At 38.0% G+C, this 21594-nt stretch overlaps 1 protein-coding gene across 3 annotated transcripts; it reads left to right on the top strand.

Moving 5' to 3' along the window:
- The first annotated feature begins 4808 nt into the window (after window positions 1–4808).
- Window positions 4809–20708, top strand: PWWP2A (PWWP domain containing 2A). Of its 3 annotated transcripts, none has more exons than XM_029085345.1 (2): window positions 4809–5773; window positions 20654–20708. In XM_029085345.1, exons 1-2 carry the CDS (start codon window positions 4873–4875, stop codon window positions 20665–20667), a joined length of 915 nt encoding a protein of 304 aa, XP_028941178.1. In that variant the 5' UTR covers window positions 4809–4872; the 3' UTR covers window positions 20668–20708. The 3 variants fall into 3 exon arrangements, with proteins under 3 accessions (XP_028941178.1, XP_028941177.1, XP_010167875.2); XM_029085344.1 differs by lacking the exon at window positions 20654–20708 and adding an exon at window positions 17394–17428; XM_010169573.2 differs by lacking the exon at window positions 20654–20708 and having other exon boundaries at window positions 4809–7675.
- Window positions 20709–21594: the final 886 nt, after the last annotated feature.

Raw genomic sequence — 21594 nt, 5'->3', positions numbered from 1 at the left:
TGTGCTGTGTTTTGCATACAAATTGAGTAGTAATACGTATTCATTGTAGTAATTCTGCTGTAGAATTTAGATTTGGAAAAAGTGTTTTTACTTTGCTTGAAGTATGTAGGTTTACATATCTGTAATACAGATCTGTATGGCTTTAAGTGGCAGGCTTTTAGGTTTGATACCCACACTAGCTTTTACATAATTACAAGAGATGCCATGGCTACCTATTCGTTAGCTCGCAGTTGACAAAGTGTGGAAACAAAACCTGAGTGTTTTTGTCATAATTCTGTCTCTACATGCCCTGGTCAATTAAAAGCTCTTCTCAGTGTAAAGATCACTGGGCTGCCAAAATTGATTTAGTCTAGCCCATTAGTCTCTTATTTAAATATAGTTCCTGATATTCCTGTGGCTATTTATGTCTTTAATGTGTATGTATGTTGAAGTGATATATATAGCAGAAATATGAATAGATCCTGCTGATTACTGTGGTTACTTGTAAAACTTCTTGGAGATCAGTTTCTTCTGATGAATCTTAATTGTCTTCTCTTTTAGAGGTGTCTTTTCAAAGGGAAAAAGAGCCAGGACACCTTTACAGGAAGGGAAGCTGGCAACATAGAAAACTGATTCTAATTTTGAAATGAAGCAGCAGTGCACTGCTTCCACAACTGCCTCAAATTAGGTTGAAATACCTATTTCTTATTTTGAAATAAGAAATACCTATTTCTTATCTTGGTTTTTCTGACAGTTCAGTTTTAGAAGGATTTGTTGATGGGAGATCTATTCCTTCCAGTCATAGTCTGTGGTAGAACTATGTATGGTGTGCAAGAATGGGCTGTACAATCAACAGCTGGAACTTAAAAATGTGTTGGGTTTGGGATTTTGTTGTTGGTGGTGGTCAGGGGCGGTTTTTTTGTTTGTTTTGTTTTGGGGTTTTTTTTAGCAAATAATAGTTGGAAGATCTCTTTCCAATAATAGCCTTCTCTGGAGGAAAGTAATATTATAGTAGGGACAGGTGATACTCAGGATCAATATATTAAAAAAAGGTAGGACTTGGACTAAAGACAGGGCAGTTTCTTATAGTACTTAAACATGCATCATAATGACAAACAAAATCTGTAGGTGGTCTCAGTGAGAAGCACTTTTCTTCAAGGTCCACCAACTAAATATGTGAAAATAGGGCTTGAAATTCTAGTATATGCAATAAAAATTTGTGTTTGATGGTGAACTAATTAGATGCTGTGTGATGCCTTGTCTTGAATAGGTTTGTTGTGATCACACAGTCATTCTGCTTCTCTTAAGAAAAATATACCACTCTCTGTTTTGCCTTTGCTCTCTTCCTACCTTGTTCTCTGTCTTCATTCTCTCCTGTATCATTTAGTGTTTCATTCCTAAGTTTTTCTGCCCTTGTTATGTCTTCTTAATTTTTCATATCATTCTTCTAAGTTGCTTAGTTGGAGAATTTCGTTCACCAAGGAAGAAACAAATCTTATCTAAAAACTGAATGTTTGTGGACATAACCTGCTATTGGATGGGGCCAAAGAGAAGACACCATACATTCAGTGGCTGGAAGTAATATTCAGTCTCTGGGCTTATATATCTTGTACTTCAGGTGGATTATGTCTTGACTAGTCATGTTTTTACATATTGACACATCATTTACAAGAATAGTATCTTCATTTGCTCCTACATAACTGGTACTAGACAGTGTTCTCTAATTCTGCAATTCATTAATTTTTAGGTAGACAGGGGCAGGAGATTCTAGTTCATTTGTTAAAACAGTACCTTTTGTGAGACAGACTCCAGCTTAAGAGATCAGTCTGGACTGTTTTTTTGCAGGTTTGCATCTTGGATAAAAATTCCCCTTTGACTGTCCTGTTCATCAGCTATTTGGATTGTGTATTATGCAGATACTTGAAGGAAAGGATAGTCTAAATTGCAATCTTAATCTTTGATGCCTTCATGGTATTGGTTATATGCTGAGCTTTCTGTTATGCTTTTTCATATGTTGGAGTGCTGATCGTGCTGACTTTGCTTGTGAGGCAGTAGAATGAAAATCTAGGAAGAGAGAGATGAAGTACTTAAATGGGATCCTTCTGGAGAACCTCCTTGCAGTGCTCTTTATCCACTTCCCCACTGGTCACTGGTGATAATGGTTAGCTTCCTAACACAGAGTCAGCATAAATGTCTCCTAGAAGAAAGGTTTGTGCATTGGACTGTGGAAATGTCTTGTGAGGGGCTAGGAAATGCAGTTCTGAGGCTGGGAGAAGTGATGTTTTTCTGCATGGGTTTTGCGTGTTTAATATCACACTTCAGTCTGATTCTATTTTGTGGTGTTTTTCTGAGGTGAAATTTGCACAGCAAATTTCTTGCCCTGTCTAGAAGTTCTTGTTCTCAACTTTTTCCAAGATTCTGTAATCTTTATCAGGTGGTGATAGATGGGATCTGTATCACATTGTTCTTGAAGAAGCTGAAGTGCTTGATGCAAGTAACACTGAAAATATTGCTAATTTCATTGTTATCAGCTGATAGTTTCTTTTAAAGTCCTACTTGGAATTGAATAACTTAACTCATAATCTTTAGTGGAAGTAGAAGTGTTTGTGGAAAAGCAACTTCTTTACACTTGGTGGACTTCTGGAAACTTAAAACTTGACTGTGAGGGAATCCGTTGTGGTTTAATGCCAGACTGTAGGCTGGAGAAACACCTGTATCAGCTGCTAAATGTTTATAACCAACTGTAGCCTTCACTAGTGCAGTATACTGCATTTAGTTACACTGCTTGTTTCTGGAGGGACGCGTGGAGTTCAACTGGGGTGGGCCCAAACCTCAAAAACGAACTTTTGTGGGATGGTAGGATACTTTGTGATAAGGAGCAGTGATCAACCCACGGATAAGGACAGAACTCTATAGCTGCCCACCGGGGCTCCTGCCTCTATATCCAGTGTTCAGAGGAATGAATGTAACAGCACCTAGGTGCGGGGTAACAACGTGCTCGTGTTGATACTAAACTGCAACATGTTCAACTTGCCTTCTTTTTTTTTTTTTTATGATGGCAAAATTAATTGGTTGCCCCTTGCTTAGGTTGTCTGCTGTTTCTGTTCTCCTTTTCTAATGAAGCACAAACTGGATGGATATGGATAATTTAATCTTGGATGGGTTGTTTGCTTCAGTTGCAACTTTTAAGTTTAAAAAGAGGCTTAACAGATAAGCAAAAGGACAAACTAGTGATGGCTTTTGTTGGTGACAGCATAAAGAAGCTTCTAACACATATGATGAGATTTTTTCAGAACCAATTTTGAAGAAATAAAGCCTACATGTAGGTACTTGTATAAACTGCACGTTTCTTGCAGGAGTGTGAATGAAAAATAGACCAGTATTTAGCATTTATTTTCAGTTGAGAAGCAACCGTAGATTGTAAATAAACTTCAGTTCAGTGAGTTCAGAGGATGTCGCAGTTGAGCAGCTGCAGCGCAACATGAACTAGCATTAACCTGAGTACAAATCTTGAGTAATTACTTCATTCTCCTGTCAGGTGGGGTATGGGGTGGGATAAACATAATAGTGATTTGAAATGGATGATTTGCCATTTGTATTGCAACCTTGTCTATCACGTTACTGCATGAAGGTCAGACTATTACAATAGCATCTCATATGAGCCAAATGCAAGCATGTGTTACGGGGGCTGGAGTCGGGCAGAGCTCGAGCAGTGAACGAACAGACCAGTGGCAGCTCTGTGTAAGGGTGGTCCTCAGCTGGTAGATTGTGGAGTGGAACAGAAAGAAGGAAGGTTGATCAAGCTTTTAGAATCCCTTCTACCCTGTTCTGGGGATTGAAAGATACAGTGTTGTAAAATGGACGTGTTTATCATTTGATTTCCTCTCAGGAGAAGGCAAGCATAACCCTTGCAAACTGATAAAATGTTTCCCTCAGCAAAACCCTTTGCAGAAAGTGTTGGTTACCTCTTAGGCAACCTGCTACTTGTGTTACTGTTGGAAAGTAGAGCTAATGCCTCAATCATATTGGGATTTTTCATTCTGTGTTCTCTTAGAGCTGATCAGGATGGTGAGAAATCCTTTGAGTGTCAAATGGGGCAGCAGGGATCTAGAGCTATCTGGAAAAAAGTAGGCAAAGGTTTAAAATATTATTTGCTTGCAAAACAGGGAGGAATGTTTTGTACTGTGTTGAAATAAGGGTAGTTTTGCTGGAAGAAACTCAACTAATAGGCTGGCAGGTTTTGAAGTGTAATGCATCATAAGATCAAGTGCTAATCTTCTGTGGATGAAGAAAGATGGCATTCTGTTCAGTGCAAATATTTATGCAGTCCACATTTGCTACAATTAAATCTGAAATATTTGGCCTTTTGTACAGTGCTAAAAGTGGAAGAATCTTGTAAAAGTTAGTGAAGATGCCTTCTTCACATAAGTTGATTTAATGTGGAAATTAATTTTGGGTAGATTTGGCGTTGATGGGATGAATATGTAGTTTGTATGTTTATAAGCATTTTCTAAAAGTACAAAGTTAATTCTTTTACTGCCGTCTCTAGGTGATATTTTTTGTTACATTTTCAAGACATCTTGTTGATGCAAGAGAAACTGATAATAAGTGAAGTTGTGGATTTTATGTTCTCTGCTGGCTTGGTTTTTGTGTCCTGCTTTTTCAAAGCTTACCATAAAGCTAGATAGGAAGCTTTAATTTTCCCAGGAGTCATGTCTTTCAAATGGTGGCTACATCATGTGGACAGGTTTTCAAATGCTTTTTGCTAAATGCAGCAAAAGATCCCTCAAAACCTTTAATTTCTTTATTTTTTTTTTCTCTTTAAGGTTTGGACCCCATGGAATCCCTGTGACCATATTTCCTAAAAGGGAATACAAGGATAAACCCGAAGCCATGCAGCTCCAAAGTAAACCATTCCAAGATGAGGCACAGGTGAAGTGTGAATCTAATGCTGCAGTCCCTGATGACTCTTCTCTCACGCAGCCATCAGAACCTAGCATAGCTAAAAGCCTATGGACTTCTAAACCACCTCCTCTCTTTCACGAGGGAGCGCCATATCCTCCCCCTTTGTTTATCAGGGACACGTATAACCAGTCAATACCTCAGCCTCCGCCCCGGAAAATTAAGCGGCCCAAGCGCAAAATGTACAGGGAGGAACCCACTTCTATTATGAATGCTATCAAACTACGACCCCGGCAGGTCTTGTGTGACAAGTGCAAAAACAGTGTTGTTGCAGAAAAAAAGGAAATAAAAAAAGGTGGCAATGCAAGTGACTCTTCAAAATACGAGGATAATAAAAAACGAAGAAATGAGAGTGTGACTACTGTGAATAAAAAACTTAAGACTGACCATAAAGTGGATGGAAAAAGCCAAAATGAAAGCCAGAAAAGGAATGCTGTGGTCAAGGTTTCAAATATTGCCCACAGCAGAAGCAGAGTAGTTAAAGTTTCTGCACAAGCAAATACTTCAAAAGCGCAGTTAAATACAAAAAAAGTTCTCCAGAGCAAAAACATGGATCATGCAAAAGCTCGGGAAGTCTTGAAAATGGCCAAAGAAAAGGCACAAAAGAAGCAGAGTGCAACCTCCTCTTCCAAAAATGCACATTCAAAGGTCCACTTCACACGGCGTCTTCAGAACACCAGCTCAGGTTCCCTCCCACCCCGATTGCGTTTAAAGCCACAAAGGTATCGGAATGAAGAAAATGACTCTTCTCTCAAGACAGGACTTGAGAAAATACGGAGTGGCAAGATGGCAACTAAGCCCCAGTCTCGCTGCTCCTCCACCCGCTCAGCAGGTGAGGCCCCTTCAGAAAATCAGAGCCCCTCAGAAGGCCCTGAAGAGGCCAGCAGTGAGGTTCAGGACACAAGTGAAGTGCATGTAACTGTTGATCAGGATGAACACCAGACACTGGGCAAGAGAGGCAGCAAAAGCAATATAACGGTTTACATGACCCTTAATCAAAAGAAATCTGACTCTTCCAGTGCATCAGTTTGTAGTAGTGATAGCACAGATGATTTGAAATCTACCAACTCTGAGTGTAGCTCTACTGAAAGCTTTGATTTTCCTCCAGGCAGCATGCATGCACCTTCCTCCTCCTCCTCCTCCTCCTCTTCAAAGGAAGAGAAAAAGCTCAGTAATTCCTTGAAAATGGAAGTCTTTTCCAAAAACGTCTCCAAATGTGTCACACCAGATGGCAGGACCGTATGTGTAGGGGACATTGTTTGGGCCAAGATTTATGGCTTCCCTTGGTGGCCAGCCCGTATTCTTACCATAACTGTGAGCCGGAAAGATAACGGCCTTTTAGTTCGACAGGAGGCTCGTATCTCATGGTTCGGCTCCACAACAACATCTTTTCTTGCTCTTGCACAACTATCCCCCTTTTTAGAAAGCTTCCAGTTGCGCTTTAATAAGAAGAGAAAGGGTCTGTACCGCAAGGCCGTCACAGAGGCAGCTAAGGCTGCTAAGCAGCTCACTCCCGAAGTTCGGGCCCTGCTGACACAGTTTGAAACGTGAACACGGAAAGTAAGGTAGGCAAGAAATCTGGAGGCTCCACAAAATTCATAGCCTAGTTAGAGAACTACCGTGAAGGACTTGCCAAGTCAGAACTTGCACTCGGTTGACTGCTCTTTTTATACTAAAGTTGTTCCACTTGTAGCAGTTTCTTGACAGTTAAACAAATTGAACATGCAATCAAAATTAGCCTAAAGTGAGAACTTCAGTATTTTTCAAGTGAGAATTTTTTTTAAATTAAAAAAAAAAACAAACAAACAAAAACCAAACCTCCTCAAACACCCAATGCATAGGAGCCATAGCCTCAGCTGAAAGGCAGCTTATTTGCAGGGAATTTTTTAGTAGTTTCTACCCAGTATATAACTAGTTGCTGTGTGGCAAAGGGTTAACACAAGGGATGAAAGTAGTAGCTGTGACTTTTTTTTTTTTTTTTTTTGTTTAGATGGCCTGTCAGGGAAGTGTAGAAATGTAAGCCTTGTCTAAATGGTCTTTAAAGATTATTTTAAATTGTCTCTAATGTATTTAGTCTGGTCAGTGCAAATTGGTTCAAAGCATGCTAAACATCTTAAGGAAGCATGCCCCAATCCACATAGGCCAGTTTAAATGGTATTAGAAGACTTGCTGAAATTTTTAAGGAAGAAGAATTCATGTAACTTAAAGACCAGATTAAATGGGGTTTTATCGTAGTGACCACTTAAACATTCAGTCAGCCTTTCTATGCACATGGGGGCACAACTTTAACACTTCAGGGTCTGAGAAGCTGAGAGGGATGCCTGTAGCTCTAAGACAAAGCTGAGAAGTCTCTCAGTATTTGGGATCAAGGGCTGTTGATGCTGCATAGGTGTGAATCATAACTTCTGGTCTTTCTTCCTGAAGAAATCTTTCAGGCCATTTGCCTGGAGGTTTAGATTAAGAGAGGCTTTGTTTTGAATGTGTAAATAATTGATTGCTGAAATTGGTCAGATTTTCTCCTGACTGGTTGTTCCTAAATTCTTAGGATACGTCCTAGTAAATTACACTTTGTGAATTGTCAGATGTGTAATTGTTGCATTTTTGGATGTATCTAACTTCTTTTTTTTTTAATATTTCCGTTTAAGGTATCTGTTTGCAGGTCAGAAAATGAGAATATGTAATTGTGTAATGCTCTGAAATGTAAAAAAACAAACTGTAAATAAAATTGACTAAATCTGAATTATTTGTGTGTGTTTCTCAAAAAGCTTTGAAAAAAATAATCCAGGATGTTAGAGTACTTTATTTGTATGCCGTATTTAGAGGACACCCTTTTAAAAAGTAAATTGTCCTTTTTCACACATTCTTAAAAATAACTGCTTGATGTAAAGTACTACTGGTATACTTCAGTCTTAATTTTGAGATTAAGCAATTATCTGTCCTTTTTGTTTCAAAACTAGCTCTGTAGAGGGCTGTCTGTAAAGTTTATCAAATTTCTCCCTTAATTAGATTTTGTTCAATATGTTTGAATAAAGACTGTAGATAATGTCACTTACACAGTGGGGAAATGTTTTCAGTTTTCTCCATCTATCAAAACCTGATCAGACCCACTCTCTGCTGCTACTTCAGCTTTTCTTGCATGTCTTTTGCTCAGTGTTGGGGCATTTTCATGCAACCAACTTTACGTTTTTTTTTCTTCTAGTTTTGGTCCTTATCTGACCATGTGAATTATCGTCTCTTCTCCAACCCACTCCTGTTTCAGCCTTGCAATGCCTTGTGAAGAATCTCTCAGCATTCATCCCAAAGCAGTTTTTATCCTGTTTTTTCCATAATTGCCTATACAGGCAATCATGACAGATGTAAAAAAATTCAGCTTAGGCTGAAATTAGATTTTAAACAGACATGTAAATGGGGATAAGGATTTAATCATCAAGCCCTTAAAATCTTTTTAATTTAAGATTCAGTTTCATGTGTTCATGTTACTGTCTGGTCTTTCCAAAGAATTCAGTTTCTTCTTACCTTTTAAAATTATCCTGCTATACCCACACAACTATTGTAAGTCTGAAATGTCAAATACATGGCCGTGCAAATTTTCCTTAAGTTTATGGTCATCTCTGTTAGGTGCTAATTAAGCTTCAAAATATACCAGCTTTACCTTGGCATTCTAACAGTTACCAAAAAAACCCTACTGGTCAATGCTTTTTGAATGTGATAAACACACAATAAATTTCAAAATATGAAAAAGAAAAATTTGAAAAAAAAAAACCAAAAAACAACAACCTCCTGTTTCACTTCTATGTATTCTTTCCTGCAAACAGAAACAGTTACTCTATTTAAGCAAATAAGCTGTACTTTGTTATTAAAGTAAACTGCTTTTTGAAGTCAAGAACCCATAAAACATGGTTTAGATGTCTACACTAGTTCCTTGAGGTTTAGAAGCTCAAGTGAACTGGTTATAAGTTAGTTGTTTTGAGCCAAGTAGTGGTGAAATCAATATTTACTTTGTTATTTTTTTCATTAAAGGACCTGGAAACTTTCTGCTCTTATCTAGTAATTTATGTAAAGTTAGAATAGTACTAAAGCATACACAGTCAAAGTTTGCTCAGGTGTTTACGGAGAGAGCAACATGTATGAGAGGGGGTTTTTTAGATTATTTTATGTGTAAAAAAACTGTTTATGAAAGGCATTTAAAGAATCTTAGTTTTGATTTCTAGCTGATCTGTCCTTTAAGAAGTCTTTCCTAAGTTTATAGTGAATGTACATTAACAGGTCTCAAAACAAAGACTTTTTTTTCCACACCACCCTGGTACATGAGGTTGAAAATATCCTATTCCTACTAATACATGATTTTCCTTTCACACTGAAGTAGCCAACACTCTAAATATAGCAGTTTACAGTGGAGAAAATGTCATGCTTAATGTAAAGTCTGTTTACAGTAAGTAACCTTGTTTATGGCAGTATGGATGGTGCATATAGGTTGGCTTTGAAGATTTAGACAAAGCTTAGTGCTGTTTGAGCTTTAAACTGCAAAAAACCTCCCACTTTTGTGTGCCTATCTGCTCCTAGCAATGCCTACACTTGAGTATGGACTGCTGGTCGTGCAGTTGGGTACGCAGCCATTGGCTCTGAATTAGCTTGACAGTTTAAATGACTTATCAAATAACTGATGACAGGAGCACGCCTGTACGGTGCCAGAATAGTGCATCTGTGCAATTAAGCTGTGCAACTGTTGCAAAAAGCCTGTGTCGTGAGAAGACAAACATCAGTAGAAAGAGTGACCGTTAGTTTTCCATCAGCTTAATATAATAAACTGCTAATCATGTCTTTGTATTAATGAAATTCCTCAGTGTAGTTGTTGAATATGTATGATCTTTCAGTTTCAGGCAGAAAATGTGACAGGTAGTGATGAGTTTCTAGTACAGGCCTAGTTTTCCTTTGAAGATCTTTAGCTTCAGTTAAAATGTTTTGGGAGAGAGAAGTTATTCCAAAACCTATAAAGATTTCCTTTAGCAGGAGTGTCTGAAGATGTGAATGCTCCATGCATGAAGCTAGAAACAAACTGCTTGTATGTCTCTGAAGTGGAGTTCTACAGGAAATTGAACAAGTATTTGTTATTTTTCTGATCACAGTTATAATTTCTTAACACTTAAGTGAGATAATTATCTCTGATTATATGGTATTTTCTTTTAGACAGTGGTAGCTTTAGTTTGAAACCTACATAACTTAACAGCTACCTCACCAGGAGGGGTGTGTTTAGTGGGGGTAATTTAGGTCAGTTGTGCAAGGCTGAGAAGACTTACTTTTTTCAACATGTTGTAAAATAATAATAACTTTAAAAAAATAGTTTCCAAATGTGATTAGTTTTAAGAAATAGCACATCAGTGGAAGTGAGGAAGTGGTAAGATTTGCTTTTTGCATTGCTAGCCTTAGCTTTGTTTCTAGCTAACTCTTGTAAATCCTGAAACTGATTTCCATTCATGTCTTCTATAAGCTGTTGCTAAAGGTCTCAGAGTAGAATAAGAACATGAATTCCGGAAAATAAATCTTAGTAGCTAGTCCTCAGCAGCATCATCTGTCTCATGCATGTTCTGTGAAGTACAGTGAAAAAATAGAGCTGCCTTCTTGGATGAAAATTCTGGAAAGAAGGAGGCTGACAATCAGTGAAAGGCTATTTCAGTTCATCTCCTCTCTCTTTATAATTGTATTCTAATAAGCGCCTACAAGAATAATCAAATTCAGTACCAGACTATGTTGTAGAGAAGGACTGTGCACTGGAGGTACAGTTGAGTGAGCTTATGATTAAAAGGGCAGTGAGATGGCAGTATTTTGTGACTGAAGCCATTTGGTAGAAGTGTAGGTATACTATTTGAAAACAAACTTGAAAGTGATCTTGCAGTACAGAGTTTATAGTGGTTAAAGGCTGAGATGCTTTATCTTTCTGTTCTTATTTTCACTTTACGTTTTAAGGGTATAAATAGAAAGGTCATAGGGAACCTGAAGGAAAGAGAGGAACTTTGGGTGGTGAGCTAGAAGTGATACTGGAAAGAGAACTATAAGTTAGTTGTTTGAGAATAATGCATTACTCTGCAAGTTCAGTAAAAGGGAGTAGCGCTCTCCTATTTTAGAAACCTTGTAGAAAAATTTAGTGAAATATATGTTAATTGTTTCACAATCAGCTATTAGTAGCATAATTTTGGGTATCTGGACAGGCTATATTGGAATAATATAGTAAAATTATACCTATAAATAAAATGAAGTATCAATAACAGAGCTTTTGCATAACTAACTTCCTTAAAGCTTCTTCTGACATGGCTGTAGTGACCAGAGATCATCCACTTTTGACATCAGGACAGGTGGAGGCCTGTAGCATTGACAACTTTTGTAGTAGCTGTCAAGCTATCTAAAGATCCATTAGATGCAGGTTTGTGAGATGTAGATGCAAGTATTCAGCTTCAAATTATTCTTGATCTGTAATGGGAAGAACCTCTGTTTTGATACATGTTCTTAATGATCATGATGGCAAGTTCCTGTTCAATGTTTAAAATGCCTCAACTACTGGTCTCTGTGACAACTTCATATTTTAATTTAAATAGTTCTGTCCTATGGTGTCATCCTGTTAGTGTATTTAGAGCGTGGCCATTTAACTAGACAGAATAAGATCCCCTTGTAAGATGGCTTTCCTATTCCCTGCTCATCATGCTGGCATTTCTTTGCATGTGCTCTAGTTTGAGCTCATCTTTCTTTGACATCAGTGGTAAGAACTGCTTACAGTCATTTAGATGGGGTTTTACAAAACTCTTACTGAATGGCTGATTCTTCCCTAAGTCAGAAATATCTGATTATTGTGTTCTCTTTGTCATTAGATCCTAATATTAGTTTATAGTTTCCTGTGATTTACTGATACATTTCAACCTTTCTTCTGTAATACCTGGGATGTCTATACCAATCCAGACTGTAATTTAATTAATTTATGATTTTTTTTCTTAAATTAAACTGTGACACAGCTACCTTTCCATGAACACAAGGCAAAATAGCAGTTCCCAGGCATGGCTGTGGAGATGGAGGCTTGGTGACTGGGTTTCTATCATGCTTTTCCCCTGCACAGTTTTGTCATTGCTACCAGATTGGGCAGCTGGGCATAACTCTCCCTGGGGCAGCACTGGCAAGCTTACTGCCAGGCACTGATTGTTGAAAGGAATTCTTGATTCATGGCTCTATTTTTTTTTTCCCCAAGAAAACGCAACTGGAGTTCTTGGCGTGAAGTCGGATAAGCAGCAGTGTGGAAAATGAGTGTCATTGATAAGAGCAGGGCTTTGATACCTTCGAAGACCTGAGCCACCTTGCACATCCAGTATGGAAACAAACGGGAGTAAGAGACGGTCTTGTGTGCCTGCATAACCTTCCCAGACAGTTTCTGTATACATAGGGCTGAAAACTGATTTCCCGTGCTTGTGCTGGTGGAGATGTTTGGTCTTTGTTCTTCTGTACCTCCCCATGGTCTGAGAGGATAATGTTAGCACTAGCTGCAGGTATAAGCTGGCACAGGGAGCAAATCAGGATCCCCTGTTGCGAGTTTAAATTCAGGCTTTGCTTATTCAGTGCCTGAAGACAAATGGATCTCTGGGATTGATTTGGGCTACATGTTTGAGAAGTTATTTACAAAATCAGGACCGTGCGTATTTTGAACAACTGTAATGCAGTTTCTATACCAATGATTTTATTCCTCAGTACAGAGGAGAAAGAAAGGGCTATTGGAATGCAGGATCTTCGAGGTCTGCAAATACCTGCAGGATAGGTGCAGAGGCAAAAGGGAAACACTACAGTTTAGTTGCAACTAGGACAAGAAAGAATATTTAAATTATGAGGTGCGGAATTAAGATTAAGCACTAGCATATTTATTCCACTTGTTATAGTGAAACTATGGGTGTTATTTAGAGAGTTGGATGATTTTAGTAATTACAGGTTTTTAAAAACAATAGATTAGGCTAACCTCTATCAGGAATGGGTTAAATTCATCCTGTGTTTGGGTATGGGATAGAATAGATGACCTACACTGACCCTATCATGGCTCTGTTTTCTGTAATTTTGTTATTAATAATTCTGATTCTGAAAAAACAGACTCTTTGTAGAAACAAGCACATAATGAAGGATTCTGCCTCCTGTGTCTTGTTCTCAGTCGTACAGGAATCACGCTTGGTGTAATGGAAGTGTGGCCTTCTAACAATAGAGTCTTAGCTTCCATGTGTATTAAAACTGCACTGTGTCTCCTTCCGAGGGGCCTCTTCTAAGCAAAATCATGGTTGGATTACATAATTTATATAACATGTCAATTTTTAAATTAGAGTTGTTTTTTTTATTAAAAAAAAAAATAGATCTAGGTCAGTTTTCACGTTTGCTTACTAATGGTTTTGATGTCAAATATGCAATACTAATAAGAAATATCCTTATACATGCCAGCTGTGTGCTATGAATCTGATTTGGAAGGCAAGCTGTGTTCTCACAAGCTTGTTGCCATCACTAAAAGATTCTGTAACAGAAATGCAGCATAATTTTGGTGACAGAATTGTCTGCCTCTTTTTTACAAGTGCAGAAAGGTGAAGAAGGTACCTGCTTTCTCAGTAAAGTAAGCAGATACAGTTCCAAGCAAATATTTACTTAAAGGCTAATTTCATATCAATTTTTATTTGGTAGCATTGAGGAATTTTGTTTTGCTTGAGGAAACACTAGTGTTTAATTGTACTTCTGCAGTGGTTCAGAATTTTAAAGCATGTGGTGCAAGTTTTGGTAATTAGTAGCTCTGCCGAAAATGGAATTAAATCCATTCAATTTCAAATAAGTGTGGTTAGTTAGAACCTCGAGCTGCTCTGTATTAAATGCTTCATTTGTCACACAGGTATCTGTATGAATGGCATTTCATAAATACTTGTGGACTGTTTCATGTAGTCTGGTTCTTTAGCCATCTAAAACTCAAATCATCTTGATACTGATTTTAGTAAGGGACATGTTGTGTCAGCTTTTGTAAGCCCTAAAATCAGTACTTCATAAAAAATACAGATGAGTGTGGTAAATAATATTTCTTTACATTTGCTATTACTAGCAATGGTCTAGTTATTTTTGCTCTCCTGTTGGTGACGTGTGGAACCTTAATTGGAAGGTGACTGACAACAAAGTTGTGTTGTTTTGACCATCTGTAGTGTTTAGTAGGCAGAGATTTTGACTCTGACACACAAACATTTTTGTTTTGGTAAAGATATCAAGAAGTATGTTTGCTAGGGATTGTAGTAACAAGTGGTTGAAGTCTGAGCAATAGGAGAAGGAAATTTTTATCAGGTTACTCTTACTGGTTTCATGATGCTCAGTTAACCTGGACATCATGAAAAATGCTGGGAATGTGTTTGTGAAAGCTCCCAAATCACTCCCAATTCCTAATGAGTCCTTCAACAAAAACAAGAGAAGGCTTAGTACTAAAAATAGCTCCTCCTCTACCTTTGCCCCCCGAAAAAAAAAAAAAAGAAAAAAAAAAAACCAACCAGAACCAAATCTTTTTTCCTCCATTTCTTCTAGGGAAAAAAAAAAAAAAAAAAATTTTTTTTTTTTTCTCTGTACTGCTTGCTGTTAAAAATCATGACTGAAGGTTTTGAGTAGTGGATATTTTTTGGTTGGAATATCACATTAGCAATACTTGATCATTCTAGGAAAAAAACCCCTTTCCTTGGGATTTTTCAACTGTTGGGGGATTTGGGGACCTAGTATCTTTTGATATGTTTATATAAAAAAGCTGATTTTGGCTGGGTTCTAGGAATTCTGGGTACTGTGTTATATATTTCAGAGAATTAGGCATGTAAACTGAAGAACATGCATTACTGTTCTTGGTTTTCCTTGTATTTGAGGCCCTGTTGTTGAAGATTGTCTTGGTCTGTAGAGGAATGCAACAGTTCTGCTTGCTTTAGTAATTCCTTATCTGGAAGAGAAGCCTATTTTAACTCTTCCTAACTAGTTAAAATGCAAATCTATAGCAGTAAAATAGCATGTGCTGTTTATTCTGTTACATAGTTTTGCATATAGACAAAGTGTTAGTCACCCAAAGAAGTTGCATATGTGTTACTGTAACTATTTTTAAATTGGGCTCACCACTTTCAGAGCTGTGTATCTTCTGTGATGGGAGATGCTGCTATTTTTACTTTCCTTGTCCTTCTGGGCTGCCTTTTCTTCCTCTTGATGGCTGCCTGTTGTCTTTCTGCTTTTCCTTTGAAGAGAAAAACAAGTACTTTCAAAGGTAGTGCTTCTCTCTGGACATTAGTGAATACACAGGATCGTGACAATTTCCACATTAAAAAAATCAGAATCCACGTTGCAGAGATGACTCCCAGGAAAGCGGCTGTGTAAAATGCAGTTGAGTGGGGCAGATGTTCACAGCATCAGTGGTGAAAGGCCATAAACCACATCAGTGCTTGTCTGAACACACATGCTTACTTTTATTACTGGTGGTAGTTTTTATGATGACTCCATAGTCTCCAGCAGTTGAATGAAACTCTTCAAAACAAGAGTCCAGACTGCTGGGAGCATGCTGTACATCCCTGGAGAGCCGTACCCTCAGCATTAGGCTTTGCCGTCCCTCGCCTACAAATTGTGAATTGCACGACGAAGTGAATGAACTCACTGAATGATTGATAAAACAGACAACTTGCTGCGGTCACAAGGGTTGGGGAATTTAATGACACAGATACTGAGCTGACGCAGGCAGCTTGCAAGTTTAGAAGCGCTGTCTGTGAGGACCCGGGGACACTTCATCCTTTGTGGCAACTCCGCTCTTTGTACCCTTTGTTCTCTAGGTTGCCAGTCCCAGCTCCACATGGCTCCCACCAGGGAAATCCACAGGGTAAGAAATGTTCCTCCACAATACAAGGAGAGTAAGGGATGTGACTGCACGTGTGGCTTTATTTTTCAGTCACTGTATCTGAGGAGCCTAATCTTGTATACTCCTGCCTTAAACCTTTTCTGTACAAAACACTGCTATTGATCCAAAGGAGGCAATGGAAAACCAATTGCATTTTCACTGGCCAGCTCAAACATTCCCTCATCAGTTTTCAGACCTCATAGCAATCCAGCCCAACATTGTTCCTCACTGATCTGGGCTAAATCCCCATGGAGCACTCTGAAGTCAGCTTCACTGTGACAATACAAAGATTCCCATAGGAAATATTTAATATTCATTAATTTTTCCAAATGCACAGGTAACAAGTCTATGGTTAGTATGTATTAGAATAGGGAAATTCTGCAATAGTTAGAAACACTCTTGAAATTAATAAATCTGTATTTTTTCCACCCACTTTTTACCCCGGATTTTTGCCTCCAAATTGTAACATCCATGAGAGTGACTGGACCATTTGCTCTTTCACCTTCTGTTGTTTCAGTTTTCTTCCATCCTATAATCACTTCAACATAGATTATTATGCCACTGGCAAGAAGGCTTTGAATTTCAGTTTAAAGACTGTGTGGGTGACCAAATGGGAACAGTTTTTATAATACTTGTAATAAAGAATGAGAAGCAAAATACAAAGAAACTCCAATATACTCTGCAGCTGTAAGTCAGCTGCTTCTCTTTTAAGCAAATGTACTTACTATAATAAAGAAAATCTTGGTAGTTTGAGCATAACGAATGTAGTGTACACGCACAGTTTAGTGTGAAGATACAAAGCCAAAAGAAGGCACAATCTCATCTCTATGGTTTTTACCTGGAGGACAAAACTGGTGTCTCATCTGAGTCATGTCCTAAAAAGGAGAGGAATAGCTCGTGGTTTTCACATTTTAGAAAGCAAGACAAAGCTAAGACATGGAAGAAAGTAATGATGAACTGGATTTGGCCACCAGCTGTATTGCTGCAATGGCAAGTCGTCTGCCTCACTGTCACACTTGTTTGCATTTTTCAGTATACAAAAAATTCTAGTTTATCACAAGCTGCATTGCACAATGATTGTAAAATGCTATCAATATTGAATAGATAATGCCCTAACTTTGCTCTTTTTTACTCTAAAATACAGAAAGGTCATGGTCACTATGAATTATAATCCATTGCTTCAGTTTCTACTTATTCTAGGTAGTTACTTTGTCCAGTGAACTTTCATAGTATCACTCTGGCTTTGAGCACCAAGTTCTTCAATGAGCAGTAAGTGTTTGTATAGGTAGATACTTTTGTTTTGCTGTCTGCTAGTTAGTTTGTTAACTGATACGCAATTTCCCTTTAACTCTGCTGGTAAAGTCCAGTTCAAGCTCAAAAAAGTTGGTATCTTATTTTTTCTGTGAGTTTTTAGCATCTTTTCATGGTATGCTGTTGTTTGGAAAGCAAAAGTAGTACACCCAGTAAGAAGTCAGGCAGGCAAGGAGGTTAATTGTTTTCTTTTTTTAAAACCATCGTCAATTCTTTACTCCTTTTAACTGGATTTTTTCTACCATAGGTCTCAACAAATGGCAGCAATTTACATCAGACTGACGAGTCCTGCTGCTCCCTTACAGTGTCTGACAGACCACTGTGGATTCAGACTGGGGGCACTGAAGTTATCAGTGAAATTGGCAGGTCTGTCTGGTTTAAGCCCTGCCTTAAGTGAAGGGTGCACTATGCTATCAACTAATCATATGCAAAGCAGGTTAGGACAGAGGTAATGAGCTACCTGTTATTTTATTTCCCTTTTCTATTTGAACACTTCAGATACAACTGTTCACCCTGAGCTAACCTGACATCAGGATTAATATATATTTTACTGGAAAGATCCACACTAAGTTGCTCTTTAGGCTTGCTTCTTGAAGTTTGCATGACATGAGCAGATTAAATAATTTGACAGGTATAATGTGAAGGTTAAAAAAAAAAAAAAAGTCTCCTAAACCAGCAATCCTCAAACACTTTTTCTATGTGGTACACATTTCAGTAGGCAGTTTGTCTGCTGCCTGTGATTGTAGGCACAGCTTCCTGCCTTTGCTGATGTGTAGAAGTAAAATCAGGAAAGTATTTAGTAACATTTTAGTCTTTTTGAAGAAGCTCAGTACCTAAAACAAGGAAAAGAGTTGAAAACATGAACAGGAACAGCTCGGTGAGAAACATGCAGATCATATATGGACCAGAGTTAGGGAGCTGCTCTTCTAGGAAAATTAAGTTGTTGGGTTTTGGGGGGGTTTTTTTGTTTGTTTTTTTTTTCCCCTTCTCCAAAGCCCTGATCCGAGAGAGTAAACTTAACAAGCATGCTTAACTTTCAGTGCGTGCCTAAGTCCATACGGAAATTTAAAGCACACATTTAAAGCCAAACAGATACTGAACATTATTGGTAATTCTAGCCCAAATACGTATTTACTACTTAGATCTTTAATGGATGTATGTATGTCTCTTGTATCCTTTTTTGATATGGAGAGGAAAAAGGGCAGTGAGGAGAACATACAGTTGCTGTAAAGGGAGCTTGATTTACATGAAGAAGTCATAATTCTTACTTTATTAACATTAAGACGTTTGATCCAGTACTGTATTGTTGCAGTAGTTCTGGGATTAGGTATTCTATATGCATTGGTTTCAGATTTTATAAACTGAGATTTGCTGCTGGTAAAACAGAAGACTGGACTATAATAGAGAATAAGACTAGTCACTGGAGTCACTAGAGATGGCATGTAAATGTCAGAGGGGGATGTGAAACTCCTGGTGCTCACTAAGGGTCTTCTGGAATCTCTCCATGGCAAGAACTGAAGAGTAAAAGCAAGCTGTAGGAACTGACTTGGGCATGAACACGAGTGCCATGTTTGTAACAACCAGACTTTGCCAAACATTGGTTCTGAAAACCGCTGCAGCTGCATGGATTGCTCAGTTGGTAGGTGGGGTGTGAAAAGTAAAACTGCCTGCCATCAGAATGAGGGAACACCTGTGTTGAAGTGATCTGGTCGTTTCCTTAGACCTAGTAGTAGCTGTCTGAATGATCAGGTAACTGGACTAAATTCTTTTATTTGTTCCTGAGTGGATCCCAGAAGTTTTCTGGCAGTAATAGTGTCACTGAGGCTTGAATTTGAAGTGTAGGTGTTTGGACATACTGTCTGAACTGTCATCCAAGTTTTTATGGGCTTTTTGATATTCTGAGTAGAATCTGGCTACTATAAAAGTGTCTCTTTGCAAGAACTCATGGATACATGATGCTAATTTAATATTAATCCTATTTTGGAGAATTTCTTATTGGTCATATGCTTTAATACCTAATATTGGTTGTTTTGCAGCCTGAAATTCTGTGTTTAGTTACCTGCACAAACAGTAAGTACTACTGAATACAGTGGAACTTCGTCTAGCGTCCTTCTCTTTGTAGAAGCTCTGCAGGTTTATCTCATGCATCTTGGTGTGGACCATAGCTAAAATAAGTTTCATTATATATCATTTCTGATTATCATGCCCAAATAAGGACCTATTGGGTATTGGAACGAATGCCTTCTTGTCTGCTGTCAGCATATAGCAGCTCAGTGCATCTTTGCCTGGATCTCTTAAGTTTCATAATTAGTCCTCATTTCTTCTGTTTCAACTTTCCCAAAATTTCATTCCTATTTTAATTCTACTGTATTGTGTAGAATACAAAACGAATTATGTTTCTGTGTTCTGTGTTGTCCTTTCGTAGCACAGTGAGCAACTGAGCAATTGAGGAACTCTAAGCAGTTATCCCCCTTGTCTTCCCTGTCTCCTCTTGTCTTCCCCTCCTCTCTGTTTTCAAAAATTCCTCTCTCCTACTTCTCGTTTTTTGATATTTCTTTTGGATATTATTCAGAAGAGTTGTCTGTTTAGAAAGAACTTTAAGATTTTCCTGCCCATGCTATGAGTCTGTTTTTTTAAACTCGGTTGTGTTATTCACAATGCTGTTGTCTGTACTGGAAAATGTGTATGTACCTCTCAAATAATCCTAGCAGTCAAAAACTGAACAGAATGGTAAAAGGAATCAACACAGCTGGCCTGATCCTATTGGAACCTTTTCTGTTCTCCTGTGTGTTTTTTGAGCAAAGGGGTTGGAGCAGATGATCTCCAGAGGTCTCCTCCAACTTAGGTTCCTCTGGAACAGTGTTTTCTCCACGCTACACAAGAGGTGGGTCAGTACAGACTGCACTGGTTCTTCACGACCCTAACTGGTTACTGACTGGTGATGGTCTCATGCAGTAGTTATTACCTGGACTGTTTCTATCTGCTTTATCACAGTTTTATCCCATTCTGTGGAACAAATGGGGAAACCTAAGCACTAATGAAAAAGAAACACAAATAGAATCTTTATGCTTCATTGCTCCCCTGCACACTTAGATCTTGCATTTGGAATGGCTTTACAGTGTCAGATTTAGCTTTGTATTTTGAACTATACATCATCGTATAGACTTTTGTATATTAGTTAACTATATAACTAATGTTAACTCCTTTGTTAACTATCTTTAAACGCCTTTAAAAATTGAAGTTCTCTCTGGATGCTGAAATGGGGTGAGATATAACATAGATTGGTACGGTAGCTTCTCTTAAAACTCCAGCCAACTGAGGAGTTTGTTCACTTGTGTCTGTCTTGTGATAATGTAAATCTTTTTTCTTTTTTTTTTTGTCTTCTGCACACAATGCACAAAGCAGGTGAACTGGTAACTTTTCTGGCCACCTCAGATTTTGCTTATCTACTTTTACAATATATACTGGAAGACATTTAACCATTTTCCCTTTCTCTCCCCTTTTCAGCTCAGAGACACTAGTCAACTGCTGTTTTTATGGAACCTCACTACACTGCCACGAAGAGCACCAGCTCATCAGGACTGAAAGAAATCTGTGACTGAATTGTCCTATTTTTCCTCTGATATCTTCACCAAGTAGTAAACATTTTTGAAGGGGAAAAGGAGTAAATATGTTAAAGCTCCCCCTCGCATCCTCTTAGGACATCTGTACCTAATGTACATTTTCTTTAAAATTTAAAAAGATGTTAGGAAATATTTTATAAAACTTTTTTGCAATAAATGACGCATGAAATTATTAAAGACTATATGACACTTACATGCAAGGAACCACTTGAATTATTAGTATGAAGAATCACTGCAAATAACTGGGTTTTTTTGTAATGTGACAGTCACGTTTGTATGTTTTGATAGGTGCCAGTGGTGGAGCCAATTGCCTGGGAAGTTGACTGTAACTTTTGAACTTTTATTTTAATTCTTAACTTTAGCATTGCAATTTTCCATTCTATGAGGCTTAGTTAGTATTTAGTGCAGGTGTTAGCAGAGCTGTGATCTGTGATCAAAAGCATGTCCAAAACTAATTGTATTGTAAAATATGAACAGTCCTGCTATATGAGACCAATATTTCCCATAGAGGTGATGGAAAGGACAGTGACCACAAACTCCATGTGTCTCTGTATTATGGGAAAGCTCCTTCTCTGTGAATATGGTTGCATTTTATTTATGCTGTTGTAACATTTAGGGAATTGAGGATTGTGGAATGATGTTAAGAAAGGCTACAACGCAGAGAGCAGCATTTTGCTTATAGTACTATAATAAGACAGGAATCATGAATGGAGAGTGATTAAATGGAATGGCATTTCTATTTCAAATCATGGGTTAATTTTTCCTTTTGACATAAATATTTTTTCAGATGGGTAACTAGTAGAGCAAAGGTTTTATTAGTGTTTC

Source organism: Antrostomus carolinensis, unplaced genomic scaffold (genome assembly GCF_000700745.2).
Source record: "Antrostomus carolinensis isolate BGI_N321 unplaced genomic scaffold, ASM70074v2 scaffold33266, whole genome shotgun sequence".
Taxonomy (NCBI): Eukaryota; Metazoa; Chordata; class Aves; order Caprimulgiformes; family Caprimulgidae; genus Antrostomus; species Antrostomus carolinensis.
Note: the sequence above shows the minus strand (reverse complement) of the source record. Positions and strands in the feature narration are given on the sequence as shown.